Source organism: Bidens hawaiensis, unplaced genomic scaffold (assembly GCF_021521415.1).
Source record: "Bidens hawaiensis isolate Kalapana, Puna unplaced genomic scaffold, B.hawaiensis_p1.1 tig00044259_1, whole genome shotgun sequence".
Classification (NCBI taxonomy): Eukaryota; Viridiplantae; Streptophyta; class Magnoliopsida; order Asterales; family Asteraceae; genus Bidens; species Bidens hawaiensis.
The window spans coordinates 131,886-149,241 of record NW_027497867.1 but is presented as its reverse complement, the minus strand read 5'-3'; the positions used below and the strand labels follow the sequence as shown (position 1 = coordinate 149,241).

Sequence of the window (17,356 nt, the reverse complement as noted above, 5' to 3'; positions counted from 1 at the left end):
CCAATAGCGAGATTTAAGGTGGATCAAGTCCTTTAGCCGTTACTCATATTGAATAATAACCTACACATCTGAAACAATTGTTAACAATATTAACCTCTGAGGATCCTTGATCTTTGACATGGTCCTGGAGCTCTTTGGGAGGATAACTGATCCAGACATATCTTCAAGGATAATATATACTAAGCAGAGAAAATATCAGCCTTAATAGTAACCTATGAGAATAGGGATGCCCTATAAAAAGGGAATTATTAACCCATGCTCACTAGTGATCCTTTTGCAAACTTCTTATTCCTCCTTTCTTCTTTCAGTTTTACACTCACATGATTCAAGATTCGAGTGTTATTGGTGATTTCCGCTCACCTTTATCACGGATTGATCCGAAACAGTGTTGGGAGATCCATATTGGAACCTACAGTTAATTATTGTCTAATAATAACAAAAATCATACTCAATAAATCCTATAAATAGCTAGCTATTGATAAGGTGATGGAGAATAAGATTTAGACAAGCATTACCTTCATAAGTAAGAACAAAGAATATATTTTAGAGATGGCCTCGGCTCTAAGATGCACATAGAACAAATAAAAAGAACCAACAAATATATATAAGAAGAAAATAAAAGCTATAAATAACAAAAGAAGTAACACAGTCAAAATAAATATAGAAAAACATGATAAAAGTAATATATAAACATAAATATTAAATACAACAACATTAAAATGCAAAGTCCACTTAGACTTAAGTCACATAAAGTCATATGGCTAATTGCTAATATTAATAAAATTAATAATTTCAAATACAAATTAGTAATTCTGTATATCGATATGATCTACTAGCAAATAACTTAAACCCCTCAAATACTCTAACTGAAAAAAGGCACCTCATCCGGTAGGTTTCCGGCATGGTGTAACCCTAAAGTGAGTGACACGTCGCCGGAAGTGGTCCCAAATGTTATGAGTCTTGATCCAATCATGTCAGCAGCAGCATCATCTCCTGTAGTGGTCCTGCATTCGGTGGCAAGCATGCTACTGCGTTGGCATGAGTCACCATCATAGGGTTGTGGTGCCACGGTACTGGTACTGCCGCCGGTTGTGTTTGATATATCAGAGTACATAGCTGCAGCTTGGGTTTCCGAGAAACAATATTCTGCATTCATTGCAAGCATTGAAGAGTCGTTTTCATAGTCATTGATTTCAGATTGTTTTGCATGTGTTGCTGATGTAAGAGGTGGTGGAGGTACTTGGTTATTATTGGTCTTATTATTATTATTATTATTATTATTATTATTATTATTATTATTATTATTATTTTGAGATTTAGGGTTTTCTTTATCTTCTTGTTCTTGATTATTATCATTGTCTTGATCTTCATCTTGATGATGATGAGGACTGTGATTAAGGTTTTCAGCTTCTTCTTTGCTTTCTTGTTGGTACATTTCTTCCACCATGAGTTTCCACAATCTGACCCTTGCATTTATGAACAAATTTGAGATCTGCAAAGCACACTCACAAACACATCTACCATTATTAAACCATCCAATACTAATACTAATTTTATGTATTTAAATGTGATTTTTGAAACAAGGCGAAAAGTGAAAGTATTTAAAAGAAATTACTTAACTTTGTGAACCCTAATTTAGCACTATATATGATTTAAGGTGTTCTTTATATATGAACCCTAATTCAGCAACAGGATTTTGTTTTGCATGTATATAATTTCATTTAGCCAATTAGTCCCATAGGCTAACTACATCAGTTATCTTAACGAAATAAAAAAAGGAGTAAATTGCTTTTCTGACCCCTCGCATTTAATTTTGGTTGTGATTTTCGCACATGGCCAAAACCAAAAACAAATTTAAACGTTAGAGGTTTATTCGTCCAAAAGTTTCAATTTTTGCTGAAAGGTCTATGAGATGTATATTACCTGAGCCAAAATAACAATTTACTCTTTATATTTAAAAATCAATTATGGAAACATTTGTATAAACCTAAAATAAAAGAATTTTATAAACCCCATAATAGTTAGACAACTGGTATGGCAAAATACATTGAGTACTTGGACAAATTAATGGAGTGTTGGGTTTTGCATGAAAGATACACTCTTTATTAAAATACCTTGCAATACCTAAGACGCTAATTTAAGTTAATTGCCCCATAATGTTTCATGTTTGTGTTATAAAAATCTAATGAGCAAGGAGATATGCCACATTCATTTGTTGTCCGCGTAAGTTAATGCTTGGATTGTATGCACAATATTAATGATGTTTCAAACGTAAGTTTTCAAGAAATATCGTGATATACTATTAATGGGTTTGGATCAAATACAAATGAGATTAACGTGCTTATTGTAAGAATCAAATAAAGTAATTATATATACAAGTAGAGTAATTATGCAATTATATCGTCGAGTAATTACATAATTACTATGATATAAGTAAATAATTACTCTACTTATCTCACAATTAACACGTTAATTTCATTTGTACGCTAACTTTATCATATCATTAATAATAGGTTAACTTAATATATATACTAAAATATATGCATTAATTGTAGTATATTGAACATAGATGGGGAAATTAATGAAAGCATAAATGAAGGTGAGAGAGTTGGATGGTAGCAATGGAAGAGGACAAGGAAAAATGATCATAGGACGAAAGCATGAGAATTCAACCTACGCTTCTATATTTCATGTACATATAGTTTTATTTATTGTTTCTACCAGTGTGCAGGTGGGGGATAAAAAAATCCTTTATTAAAAGTTAATACGGAGCTTATCCAAGAGTCTACAAACTATATAGAGTGGAAAACATGGTAGAAATATGTAAAATATAAAATAAAAAAAAGCATACCATGGAATCCGAATATTATAGCCAACAACTAGCAGATGAAAAAGTCTCGATGAGCCGGATCATGTGACAGACTGTCATAAGCGGTTTGGCTCGTTTATTGAACCCGAATGACACAATTTCTTTAGATTTCCCAAATTTTGGAAATTTCTAGATATTTTATTTTTTAGTGTAAAGCTCACAAATCATTTATTTTTTTACCATTTATTTGATTTTTGTATTTATTTGACAATTTGTAAAAAATATATCAATTTCTCAGCTCTACCATTCTCTTTATTTATCTTTCATGTTTCCGCTCTACGCTTAAAATATCTATTCGTTAACAGTGTTTAGTGAAATAGAAAAATGATGAAAAATTGTCATGAACCAGCTAAATCCAATGAAACTTTTCATTAATTTGTATACCTTCCTTCATTTCATATTATCAAGGTGAAGTTTGTTGAATTAAAAGGAAAGCTAACTCATTATAACACGGACATGCTAATTTATTCAGCAAATTTATTATATATACATGAAAGAGAGATTGTGCGAACGAACCTGGTTTCTGGAGAGGCCAGTCTGTCGAGCCAACATGTGTTTATCGGAGTCGCTAGGATACCTGGGAAAGACTATATCCAATTAAAATGGCACTAGATATATGATAAATCTCCACATTAAAAGTAAAAGCATTTGATACTACCAGATGTACGTATTTAATCCAATTAAGTTAAATAAGACAATTATGTACAATCTATCACTAGATTTACCCGCCTCATTGTCACATGTCATCTGTCAAGAGTTGTACCTCATGGCTCATAACACTCAAATTTGTTTTATGTACCATATATATCTTAATATTGTTTCATATAAGTTACAAGCTTTAAATTGTTTGTCACTATCTTGATGTAATATTATAAAAAAACCTTCAAAACTGACTACCAAATCAATCAAAACGACTTGTTCTTTGCGGCATCTTTCCTGTTTGTCTTCCAAAGAGGGCCCCTTTTATCGGACACCATTTCTAGTAAACATACATCATTGTTTTTCTATAAACTATAGTTTACACAAAAGTAAACGACAGTTTACTACATACGTAAATTCCTTTGTGTTTTTTTCTCCTATGAAAACCAAGACACGGACACTTTTCGGCCCTATGGTTGATGTACATGTGTTGGAAGTTGATGTTTTACGTAAGTGAAAGAGGTGAATGATATAGAGAGAATAATCTAGTAAACCATATTATGAAAGAACCACTTTATCAGCTTTATCGCTAGGGAGGCAACATCAGCCTGCACCCAAAAATATTACTCTTGCTTTTCTATCTTTATTTCTTTAATCGCTCTCAACCATAAAGGCTTACCCGACACACACAGATCCCTAGCTACCATTGTTTAAAGCACACTCTTCTTATCTTAATCTATCACTTCATGATTAAAATTTTAATTCCCATCATCACAAATTCCTTTTCTTGTCTATATTATTTTTTGTTTTTGTTTTTTGATTAATTGGTAGATAATTTGTGATTCAGTTGAGTATTTTTAGTCGTTTTTAAAAAGTTTGTGTACTTCTAGACAATTCTCTACCCAGTCATGCAACCGAACTTATGCAAGTTGTAACATCTTTTTTTCATTCAAATTCTGAGATTCAACTTGAAATGATTCACTGAGGCTGATAATTTTATTCATGACGAAGCTTGGACTAAGGCACCGGGGGGGCCGAGCTCAAAATGTATACAAAAATTCACAAATGAAGGGGGGCCGGGTTCAAATTTTTAACCGAAAAAGGCTAAACTTACACTATGTATAAAAATTTTCGGCCGAAAACGGGTGAATTTACACTACTGCGCAAAAAACAGGGGGGGCGGGGCCACTCGGGCCTCAATGAAGCTTCACCCATGATTTTATTACCAAGATTCAACTTGAAATGCAATATATATCATTAGAAAAAAGAAGAATAAGAGACTTACGGGTGTAGAAAGTGCTCGAAAAGCCATGCTCTCAATATATTAACCGAACGTTCGGGTAAGCCTCTTTGAGGTCTCCAAGATTCTGGTTCCATCACACCCATTTGATGGAATGTCCTTTGTTGTCTTAGGCTTTGGTCCAGCAATTTAAGCCTTGGTGTCTCTCCTTTGGTCATCCCAGAAGTACTCAGATCTTTTTCACCCAATAACTCGCAACTGTGTTTCAATTGGGCTGCAATTGCATCCTTTAAACACCGAAAATGGCCAAAAACATTGCCTTTTGTGCTAATGATTGTTGGGTTTCAACGGTGGTTCGGAACGAAAACGGTTATTATATTTGAACCCGTTTTAGTTAAAAGAATCGTTTCAATAGTTATTAATCATTATTAATAAACGAGTATATGAACGAGTCATAAAATGCAGCGGATATAACGAGTTAAAAAGAACCAAAACGAAACCCGAACCCGGATCCGATTACAAACGCGTACGAGCACGATTAACATAAATAATAATCAACCATAGGGTGTTTTCGATATACCTCGATTAACAAGAACCGGGAAGACACACCGAGGAGTAATCGAGACACGCTAGAGATGAGACACAATCAAGCACCCAAATGGAGGTCCGGCGGCTGGCAGCGGCGGCTTCCAATGGGTATAAAGACAACAGCAATGGACGGCAACCAACAGCAGATGACTCCCTTAGCAGCGCAACCCCAGCAGCAACCAAAAACCTTGTTCGCGGAAAGTAGAGCTCGCAGGAAAAGATAACCCAGTTGGCCGGAAAAACGAATCTGGGGTTTAAACAGCACTGGAGCTTGTGAGAGGCTGCGGTGGTGTTTGTAGTTACTGATAGGATGTGCGGCGGTGGCTGGGTGATGTCCATGGCGTCCGGAATGGCTCGCCGGAAAAACGGGTGGCCGGATTTCGGCACCGGAACTAAGTGGGCAGCTAGGGTTAGTGATATTTTAGATTGGTTACCATAAATAGATAAAGAGTATGTATTTATAGGTAATTAACTTAGGGTTTAACAATTAACCATCTTGGGCTTGAGCCCAATCAAACAAAGCCTAGTCCATAACCCTGTCCGTATAATTATTTTATGTGTCGGGCCTAATTAACCTTTAAGTAGGCCTTTATCTCGTTACCCCCGGTGTAACTCTATCCGGGTCACGTTCAGGTCGGTCACGTTGACTTGACCCGAAACGTCCATAAAATCCAACAGTCTCCCACTTGGACGTATTTGGGTCAAGTATCACAACGCTGATAGTCAGAGGCATTCTAGCTACACATAGCTGTCCCCAACCGAATATGACATTTTAAATCCATAACCAAAGTATCTTGGAATACCATATTGCAAGACAATGAATATAGTAATCGTTGTCATCTATCATTTCTGTATAAGACATTAAATGAACTATGAGACATGGATCATATCATTCCCATATGGCGTTCAATTATTGTAATTCTAGATATAGAGTCAAAGTGGTCCAATCAAACACACAGTTAGTTTTGGGTGAGGCCTCACACTTTACCAGTTTGAATCAACGAGGGCGCTAATATGTCTAACTGTTACATTTAAATGTAAGAGTACAGAATCCCATCTTGACTACATACAACTCCCACTAAACTCCAGAACATTCCCAACCAATGCCTTTATGGCTGGCAGTTACGCAACAGCGGTTGACATGATCAAAGAATATTCCTCGGTAAACGAAAGTTTTAATATGTATCTCAGGTCTAAGGATACTAAATGAGCATACTATTATCAAAACATCTTGTGATTAAGATCCATGAAGATGATTTGATGCGAGTTACATCCAACGTCATTCATAATGAGGTCTGTGAGTTTGGAAGTCAACTACTTGAGTCCAAAGTCAGAATAGTCTTAATTCAGAATCGCTCCCACGAGTCTGACCGACTACGGATAATTTAGAATACAATATTCACGGATTAAACGTATTAAAATGAACACAGTTGTATCATTCAACGTTTGCATTTAACCATTAAATCAAAAGTGAACAGAAAAGTACAACTGATAAAACGTTCATACATCCAAATACTAAATCAAAATAAATCACTAGCAAGTCTAAGCCCGATAGCATCTCTATGCTGAACATGTTTGTCCTAAGTCATTGGCTTAGTGAACGGGTCGGCTAGATTTTGATCTGTGTCTACTTTGCTTATCACGATGTCACCTCGTTCCAATATTTCCCGAATAAGATGGAACTTCCTTATAATGTGTTTGGTTCTGTGATGAGACCTTGGCTCTTTGGCTTAAGCAATAGCACCTGTGTTATCACAGAATATCTCGATTGGTTTGTGAATACTCAGAACCACATCGAGATCGGTGATGAACTTCTTCATCCAAGCAGCCTCCTTAGCAGCATCAGATGCGGCTATATATTCGGATTCGGTGGTAGAATCCGCCACGACACTCTGCTTGGAGCTCTTCCAATAAATAGCTCCTCCATTGAGAGTGAAGACGAAACCCGACTGTGAGAGAGAATCATCTCGGTCAGTCTGGAAGCTAGCATCAGAGTAACACTTTACAGTGAGTTCCTCTTCCACTCCCCCAAACACCAAGAACATGTCTATGGTCCTATTCAAGTACCTTAGAATGTTCTTCACAGCAGTCCAATGGGCAATGCCAGGACTCTGTTGAAAACGGCTGGTCATGCTCAAGGCATACGACACGTCAGGTCTAGTACACAACATAGCATACATTATAGAGCCAACCGCAGAAGCATATGGAATTGCTTGCATACGTTTAGATTCAATGTCCGTTGCCGGAGATTGCGATTTGCTCAACACGGTTCCCTTAGTCATTGGAACAACTCCTTTCTTGGAGTTTTCCATTGAGAAGCATGCCATCACTTTGTCTATGTAATTACTTTGACTAAGCCCTAGAATCCGCTTAGATCTATCTCTATAGATCTTTATTCCCAGAATATAAGCGGCTTCTCCAAGATCTTTCATTGCAAAACAAGATTCCAACCATTGCTTAACTTGTTTAAGCATAGGAATGTCGTTTCTAATGATCAGTATATCATCCACATACAAGATGAGGAATGATATAGTGCTCCCACTAGCCTTTCTGTAAACACAAGGTTCATCTTCGTTTTTGACAAAACCAAACTCTTTGATTTTCTCGTCAAAGTGAAGATTCCAGCTTTGAGATGCCTGCTTAAGTCCATAAATGGACTTGTTCAATTTGCAAACCTTATTAGGATATTTTGGATCGACAAAACCTTAGAAAGATGTCCATTAAGGAAAGCGGTTTTGACATCCATTTGCCATATCTCATAATCATAGTATGCAGCAATGGCAAGCAATATCCTAATTGACTTAGTCATAGCAACGGGCGAAAAGGTTTCATCATAGTCAACACCTTGAGTTTGAGTAAAACCTTTCTCGACTAGCCGTGCCTTATAGGTTTGCACATTTCCATGCATGTCGGTTTTTCTCTTGAAAATCCATTTGCTCCCTACTGCCCGACTATCGGGGGGTAGCTCAACCAAGTTCCAAACTTGGTTATCATGCATAGATTGCATCTCAGCGTTCATGGCATCTTGCCATTTCTTGGATCCCGGATCCAAGATAGCAGACTTGTAGTTAGTAGGCTCGTCCCCAGATTCGGCTACTAATAAGACTTCGGGACCATTTAGATGACATAAGTATCTAGAATTTGGTATGGGAGTCCTACTACTTCTGCGAACGCTTGTGTTCACGTCTGATGTATCAGCAACAACAACTTGTTGATTAGACTCTCCAACTTTCTCAGCGGTTGATTGTGGATCTTGAATTTCTTCAAGATCGACAATGTCACTTCTAGTTCCTTGACTAAGAAATTCTTCTTCAATGAAGTAGCCTTTCCTCCTGACAGAAATCGTATTTGTATCAGGATGAAAGAAGTAATAACCGCTTTTGTAATAGTATCCAATGAAAACAACCTTTTCGCCGCGGGGATCAAGTTTGTCATCAGACTCACTTGTGATATAAGCATCACATCCCCATACTCTAAGATAAGACAATTTGGGTTTCTTTCCCTTATGCCATATCTCATATGGTGTTTTGTCTATCTTCTTAGTTGGAGCTAGATTGACAATGCGGGCGGCGGTCATAAGGGCGTAACCCCAAAAGGAGTGAGGCAAGTTGGTTCTACACATCATCGATCGAACCATGTTTAGCAAAGTTCGATTTCTCCTCTCGCTCACGCCATTAAGTTGGGGTGTGCCAAGTGGAATGAGCTGTGAAACAATTCCATACTCTTTTAGATGAGTGATGAACTCTGTGCTGAGATACTCCCAACCTCGATCTGATCAAAGTATCTTACTGGTTTTGTCAAGTTGTTTTTCCACTTCGCTTTGAAACTCTTTGAACTTTTCAAAAGTTTCGTGCTTGTGTTTCATAAGATACACATAAGCGTATCGACTATAATCGTCGATAAAAGAAACGAAGTATCTTTAATGGTTTCTAGTCATGGTTCTAAAAGGTCCACATACATCAGTATGTATGAGTCCTAATAGATCACTTGCTTGTTCACTTTTATTAGTGAAGGAGTCTTTGGCGAGTTTGCCAGCTAAGCAAGATTCACAAGTGTTAAAAGAGTCTGGTCCTGTGTATTCAAGAATACCTTCGGATTGGAGTCTTTTAACTCTTGCCTTGCTTATGTGGCCAAGTCGGCAATGCCATAGAAAAGTATCATTGACACTAGTCTTGATACGTTTTGAAAGATGATATACGTTATTGTCAGGTTGAACATCAATCTCATAAATACCATTTCGAGGTTTAGCCTCAAAATAAAAGATATCATTTAAGTAAGCAGAAATAGCCATGCCATTAAGAACATAGTTAAATCCTTTTTCAAATAACAACGAAACTGAAATGATGTTTTTGGTCAAGCGAGGAGCATACAAACAATTATTTAAAGGAAAAACTATGCCAGATGGACAAGTAAAATGAAATACTCCAGTTGCCAGAACTGGTACTCTCTTCCCATCTCCAACGATGAGTTCCATGCTGCCTTTATTCAGTTTCCTCCACTTCTCAGGCTCCTGCAAGACATTAACGATGTGGTAACCACATCCGGTATCAAATACCCATGTGTTGCTAGAGACAGTGAAAAGTTCAATAACGTATATGGAAATACCTCCAGAGGATCCTTCACCATTGGCTCTCTTCTTTCTAATCTCAGCAAGGTGCTCGGGGCAGTTTCTCATCCAGTGCCCCATTTGGTTGCATTTGAAGCATTTGCGCTCCTCAAAGGACGGCGGCTTTTTCTTTGCAACCACCTTGTTAGTGTTGGTGGCAACATGGGCAGCAACAGTAACTTTCTTCTTGCATTTTCCCTTAAAACCCCGATTCTTTGGTTTTGGCTTCTTGACACCAGCAGATCGAATCATCAGAACTTGATTGGTCCTAGAAGGAATGTTCATCTCAGCCGTCTTGAGCATGTTATGAAGCTCCGGCACTGTCTTCACCCAACCATTCATATTGAAATTAATCACGAACTGGTCGTATGAGTTGGGGAGAGAGTTGAGGATGAAATCCGATGCTATCTCATCGGGCATGGGATAATCAAGTTTCTTGAGCTGATCGATGTGCCCCTTCATCTTAAGAACATGAGCACTGACGGGAGACCCCTCTGCCATCTTGCAACCGATGAGTTGTTTCATGGTGTCGAAACGTTCCTGACGGGCTTGTTTCTGGAACATGCCCTTGAGTTTCTCAAGCATCTCATAGGCACCAAAGTCTTCCAAGCCTTTAGCAAGCTCAGAAGCCATGGTGGCTAGCATAATACAAAAGACCTCAGCCGAGTCATCCTTATGTTTGTCAAGAACCTTTCGTGCAGCGGCTGTGTTGTTTTCAGGCTCGTTTGGAACAGGTCCATCGAGAACATACAGGCGCTTTGCCATGGTTAGAACAAGTCTTAAGTTGCGGTGCCATTCGATGAAGTTGGTACCGTTCAGTTTATCCTTCTCGAGGATAGTCTTAAGGGCGTAGGGTGAAATTTCGTTTGACGACATCTGATTAATTAAGCAAAAGTAAATTTAATTAGTATTTTCGACGTTTTAGTCCTATTATTAATGACCCAATAACATTAATTAATTAGGAGTATGAGAATCTGGCTTCCAGTTATTAAAGGCAGCTGTAGCACACAACATTAATAAATGGTTAGACAGACCGACAACGATTGTCAGTTGTGAATAGAGCACAACTCTCGGTTATGAGGCCTATAAAGACAACGATTGTCTGTATTGATACGTTTGGCCTCATCTTTGCCCACTTTAAGTCTCCAGACAGCTTTAGCACGTAACAGAAGAGTAAAGTAATAGTTGTCCTAGTACCGTGACTTGTGAAAGCACCAGATGTGTCAACGAAACGCTTTCACCTTGAAGGGATATGCTAGAAAACAAGTGCGGTGTTGTAGCTCCAAACACTTGAAATTTCGCAATATGCCTCAAGTGTGACTTGTAGTAGGATTGGCATAAACTATTGGTTTTTTTTTTTAATTGGGATTAATTTTAAAATTACCAAATAGAGTAAAAGTCAAATTTTACTGTATTTATTACCGCGACGCATAGATGAACTCTTTCATCTCTCAGGACACTTAGTTTTAAATAACCTATTAAAACTAAGTTTGTAGCGATATGACTAACCAATTTTAAGTTATAATAACTTATTAGTTTTGGAAATCAAAACGCTTTTAATTTGCAAAACAAAATCGGTTAATAAAATGTTTATTTTCCAATTTATTTGGTATTAGGTTGGTGATATTATAATCCTATTATAATCAAACCAAGCAACCACAAATAGCAAATAACAAAAATATGCAAATCCTTTATGGCCAAAAGTTGATCGGTTTCGCTAGAGCCAATTAGGGAGACCGATCGGGTAAAGGGGTCACAACACAAACAACCACAAGGATGGACTACGCCGTGCATCCCGTCGTCTTGCCTGAACTCCCACTAACTCCAAAATGGTCCTCGAGCTCGTCCTCGGTTATCTTCGCGTCTTCTTAATTACAAATTTATAAACTAACATTAATATGTCCTATTACAAATTTGAACCATCTTAATAGCCAAAAGAAAACCAAAAATTAAATAATAACCTTTTTACAACTTTTGAACCAACCATATGGCCAAAACAAGCTCAAACACCAAACACAACCAAACAAACACATAAGTCGGGGCCAGATTTACATATTCACAATAAATAAAATTTCGGGTCGTTTTGACTTGGTCAAATAAAATAAACAAAACTTTGACCAACTCAAAATCATTCGAAAATAATTCTAGATCTATAAACTTTAAACGATTTAAAGTTTAAGATGTAGATCCGGTTTTAAACGAACCGGTATCGACTCGTACGTTGTAACCGCGGCTCTGATACCACTGTTGGGTTTCAACGGTGGTTCGGAACGAAAACGGTTATTATATTTGAACCCGTTTTAGTTAAAAGAATCGTTTCAATAGTTATTAATCATTATTAATAAACGAGTATATGAACGAGTCATAAAACGCAGCGGATATAACGAGTTAAAACGAACCAAAACGAAACCCGAACCCGGATCCGATTACAAACGCGTACGAGCACGAATAACATAAATAATAATCAACCATAGGGTGTTTTCGATATACCTCGGTTAACAAGAACCGGGAAGACACACCGAGGAGTAATCGAGACACACTAGAGATGAGACACAATCAAGCACCCAAATGGAGGTCCGGTGGCGGCGGCTGTGAGCAGCGGCGGCGGCGGCTTCCAATGGGTATAAAGACAGCAGCAATGGACGGCAACCAACAACAGACGACTCCCTTAGCAGCGCAACACCAGCAGCAACCAAAAACCTTGTTCGCCGGAAAGTAGAGCTCGCCGGAGAAGATAACCCAGTTCGCCGGAAAAACGAATCTGGGGTTTAAACAGCATTGGAGCTCATGAGAGGCTGCGGTGGTGTTTGTAGTTACTGATAGGATGTGCGGCGGTGGCTGGGTGATGTCCACGACGGCCGGAATGGCTCGCCGGAAAAATGGGTGGCCGGATTTCGGCGCCGGAACTAAGTGGGCAGCTAGGGTTTGTGATATTTTAGATTGGTTACCATAAATAGATAAAGAGTATGTATTTATAGGTAATTAACTTAGGGTTTAACAATTAACCATCTTGGGCTTGAGTCCAATCAAACAAAGCCTAGTCCATAACCCTGTCCGTATAATTATTTTATGTGTCGGGCCTAATTAACCTTTAAGTAGGCCTTTATCTCGTTACCCCCGGTGTAACTCTATCCGGGTCACGTTCGGGTCGGTCACGTTGACTTGACCCGAAACGTCCATATAATCCAACAATGATGTGTATGGAACAGCAGCACCAAAACCCAATACTGAGTCGAATGAATTCACCACCGTTTGCATTTGTTCGCAGTAGTGATTGTATCTCCGATCCACCTGGTTTTCACATAGTTACCTTAATGACATAATATTGTATGTAACCAAAAACATATATGATGATTCTAGCAAGCAACATATTTACATAATTTAAATGACCCAAACGTAAATTATAATTTTGTCTCCTTGTTAGTTGAGCATTCATTTCTTTGAACCATTCTGTAATTAACGGCAACAATTATAACACAACTTATTAACTGTTGGTGGTATGATGTTAATGGTATTATAAATTAATAAGATTGATTATTCTAAGACATTGGAACAAATCAATCTTTAAACACGTCAAACATTGTATAGTTGATGAAATACTCTCCTATTAAAACTTAAAAGCTTTTTCGTGGAAAATATGAGCATAGAGTAGCTAAAGTTAAACGCTTTAATTTCTTAATTATTGTTTCCAAGAACTCTTTAAAGAGAGAAAGATTGATTGACTTGCCTCATCAAGCATGGCTAATAGTTTGCTTTTCCGTCTTTGATGTTCGATTCTTTCAGCAGACGACAAAGGGGTAACATCCTTAAACAAAGAAGAAGACGCACCACCACCGCAGTCCTCACCGTTACTCGGATTCTGATTTGTGTCACGGTTACCGGACTTGCAATTGTTCATTTTTGATTCACCCCTTCCAACACTGCAAAACTCTCCCAGCAAATCTTGGACTGCCTTCACATATCTAGAAGTCCTCAATGCTTTCACAACACCTAATGAAGATGATCCATACCCAACATAAATTGGACTATGGGTTGGACTAATAACCCCTCCTACAGCTCCTTGCAATTGCATATTCTGATATGGATCTCTTTGATTGAAACACAACATCCCGGTTGCTGGATCATCACCAATTCTTAAATCCTCAACTTTAGCCACTTCCAAGTGTTGTAAACTAGAAGCTAAAGATAAAGAAAGCCCATGACTTTGTTGCTGGTGGAGTGTGGAACTTGAAGATGGGACAGTGTTAGGCAACAACATGCGAAGTGTTGATGAAGAACATTGATCGGAGGAAGGAGATCCATGCGATGGGTTCATCACAAATAGTTGCATGGCTTCAGCACTTTTACCATACCAATCTCCAACCTGATGATTAGGGTTTTCTTTTTGGCCAACACTTGGGAAATTAAACATTTCGGACAACATCCCACTCGTTCCCTCATCTTCTAACCCGACTAGTGAGGTCGGTGGTAGCTCAAAGCCTTGCATCCTAAGCGAATCCCTTCGGATCTGATTAATTTGCTGCTGTGGATCTTGAGATGCAGGTCTTTCAAAGTCATGTGACAAACTGAAAATATAATCTTGTGACATAGAATTCAACACGACCTTTCTCTTGCTACTTTCATGTATATACATATATAGATCAGTTTGTGTAAACTCCAAATGTTGATCAGAATGAAAGACAAAAAGAATCGTAGCTACGCAAAATTCAATTTGTTGTTCCTTTCTATGTCTCTTCACAGTATCCAGTGTTCGATGCAATGGCCTTCTTGACAGAGAGTCTGTGTGAGAGAGAAATATATGGCCGACTTTTTATACAAGTTAAGAGTGTGTGCATATGAATACATAAAAAGATATATTAATCATGTCCTTGTGAAAAAAACAGTTTGAGAACCTCACATGTTGAATTTTTTTGCATGGTCAGACGATTTAAATTTTAGTTGGCAATATCATGATGATTTATATAGTTGGTTTTGTTAAAGTTGTAGAGAATGTATAGACATTTAACTTTACCCTTTCAACACCATGACTTTTTTTTTAATATGTTTATTTATATATCTATTAATTTGCAACTTCGTTGACAAAATTGTGCTTTAAAAAAGGTACGGTTAGTTGTTTTTCTTGTACTCAGCGTTTACAACGCTTATTATTGTTGTACTTTCTGCCTTTATTTATTGTACGTATTGTTTTGTGTTTAGAATCATACACGTGTGTTGTTGCTTTACACCTACACCTCCACGTATCTCATGCTTTTCATAACCAGTTAACCATTACCAGCACCAGATGTGGCAGCTCTCTCTCTCTTCCTGGCCACGAACAACCGTTGCACCGGCGGTGTATCGTGGTTTCGGAAGTATGACTGATGTTTTGCCACTTTTATGGTTCCAATTTTGTCTGTTGGATCCAATCTGTCTGTTGCCGGGTTTCGCCAGTATGACGGTGATGCTATGCCACTTTTGTGACTTCGATTTTGTCTATTACGGCTCCAATCCGTCTGTTGCCGGGTTCAGTTTTATAAACCCTTGGCGACGGCGGTGGCGGAGACCGGCGACCTTTCGTTGTCTATGATTGTGGCAGAAGTAAGAGGGTAATGTGCTCCGATTACGACTGCTGTCGGGCTCCATTTTGGAACCTTAGGCGGTGGTGATTCGATTTGGTATTGTACGTGGTGACGGCGTTGGTGTATGAGTGTTGTTTGTTTTGTATGTGATTCGACTCTGTTGAGTGACGGTGGTTGGTGGCGGCGATGGTTCGGTGACGGTGAAAACCCCAAATTGCTACATTTGTTAAATCATGTAGCAATTTCTTTGATTAGATATGGTAGCATTAATATCTTTATTAAAATATACACCAAAAGTAGTAATTTCCCACACAAGGCATTCTGAATGTTGAAATTGATATTTCCATTTTGTTGAATAGTCTCTTTGATTGTGGCGTATGTTGCTGATCGTGGTGTGGCAAGATTCAGTGCCTTTGTCTATCTTAGTCGGCGATGATGGTGATTGGCTACTTGGCATGGCAAATCGGTTGCAGCCATGGCGGCACTGAGCCAGTTTGTTGGCACTGGCAATGGGGAATTGTGTATCTGAGCCTCTTTGTTTCAAAATGACTGATGATGATCTAGAGATCTAACAAAAGTGGAATTTCACTTTTGCTATTCAGTAGTACTAAATTTGACATCAATTGAACTTGACTTTTTCTTGCTCTGCATCATTGAATTTGGTTCACTTGCATCATTTTACATGCTTTTACTTCTGATTTCGTTGGTTAATACTACTAATTTGTGTTCTCAATGTTGGTGCTCACTACAAAATCCTCTAAAGAAATGGTAATTTCTCTATTTTTTGGCCTTTTAGTTGCGGGTTGAAACATGCTAGAAATGGGTTGGGTCAGACCAGGTTTCTTTGTCTCTTTTGGTAAAAAGATTTTAGCATGTGGTGACGGTGGCTTGCTACTTGACATGGCAACTTCGGTTGCTGGTGCGTTGTTGGCTTTGGCACTGAGGAATTGTTTGGCACAATACTTCTCACTCATGTCTTCACTATTCCTTTGAAATGAGGTGTGTTTGATTGTATATTTTGGTCAGATGTTTGTACATCTGAAACTAGATTTACGTTCATTTGATCAGATCTCACTTTCCACTTTATCTCTCTGTTATACCAGCTCTGGATGACCTGAATTTATGTTTGTAACTCTGCTATTATCAATGCTAATTTGTTTTCAGACTTGGAATTGGATTTTGATGGGTTTGAAACGAAAAATAAATGGTTGAAAGTCAGAAATATAGAAATATGGAGGCGTTGATGATCCCAAAAAAACTACTATGTTGTTTTGGCATGACAATTTAGTTGCATCCATGATGGCATAGCATTTCTGAGCCTTCCAGGACTTTCTTTGATGGAATTATTGTGCCCCCCCCCCCCCCCCACGTCGCAATGTCGGGGTCCTTACAAATGCGAAAGGCAGTTGGTGAGACAAATGAGTTTGGTATTTTGCTTCTGTGTCATGCTTTCTGTTTTTTTTAAAGGAAGTGTGTTTTGTGAATTGTAAAGGATATTATATGGTTGCTGATTTGGTTTTTGTATTTTGCAGCAAGGACAAACAACTTAGTCGCTATATATGTTGGCTATAAATCAATTTTATTGTAAAGCTTGGTTAATAGTAATGTAAACCAACTCGGTGGTGTGTACTTTGAATACTGAAAGCTGTTTATGTACATACATTAATGAATGTAGTGCTGTAAACTGATCACCAAACAGGTCACATTTACTTTGCAGTTCCTTTGTTGAAGTCGATTAATTTTGTTGCTTTATTTCGTGTGTTTTATGTCTATATTTATTTTGAAGTATATGTTAAGATATTTGGTTTATATTGTTATATTTCTTTAGGCTCATTTGTGTTATTTAATTTGTTTTT

The 17,356-nt window shown here is 37.9% G+C and overlaps 1 protein-coding gene across 1 annotated transcript; it reads right to left on the bottom strand.

The window, feature by feature from the left end:
* Positions 1–823: 823 nt before the first annotated feature.
* Positions 824–14,630, bottom strand: LOC143594862 (BEL1-like homeodomain protein 2). The gene is made up of 5 exons (XM_077074063.1): positions 13,670–14,630; positions 13,133–13,233; positions 4,794–5,075; positions 3,386–3,446; positions 824–1,492 (listed from the first exon to the last, which is right to left on the bottom strand). The coding sequence occupies exons 1-5, from the start codon at positions 14,573–14,575 to the stop codon at positions 863–865; spliced, it is 1,980 nt and encodes a 659-aa protein (XP_076930178.1). The 5' UTR covers positions 14,576–14,630; the 3' UTR covers positions 824–862.
* Positions 14,631–17,356: the final 2,726 nt, after the last annotated feature.

Excerpts from the sequence above, each read along its gene's own strand:
- LOC143594862 (XM_077074063.1), bottom strand. The coding sequence starts at position 14,575 with ATGTATATACATGAAAGTAGCAAGAGAAAGGTCGTGTTGAATTCTATG. Across the intron at positions 5,076-13,132 it reads GCTGTTCCATACACATCATT|CACAAAAGGCAATGTTTTTG; the intron begins GTTGGATTATAT and ends AACAATCATTAG. Across the intron at positions 3,447-4,793 it reads TTCGAGCACTTTCTACACCC|GTATCCTAGCGACTCCGATA; the intron begins GTAAGTCTCTTA and ends AGTCTTTCCCAG.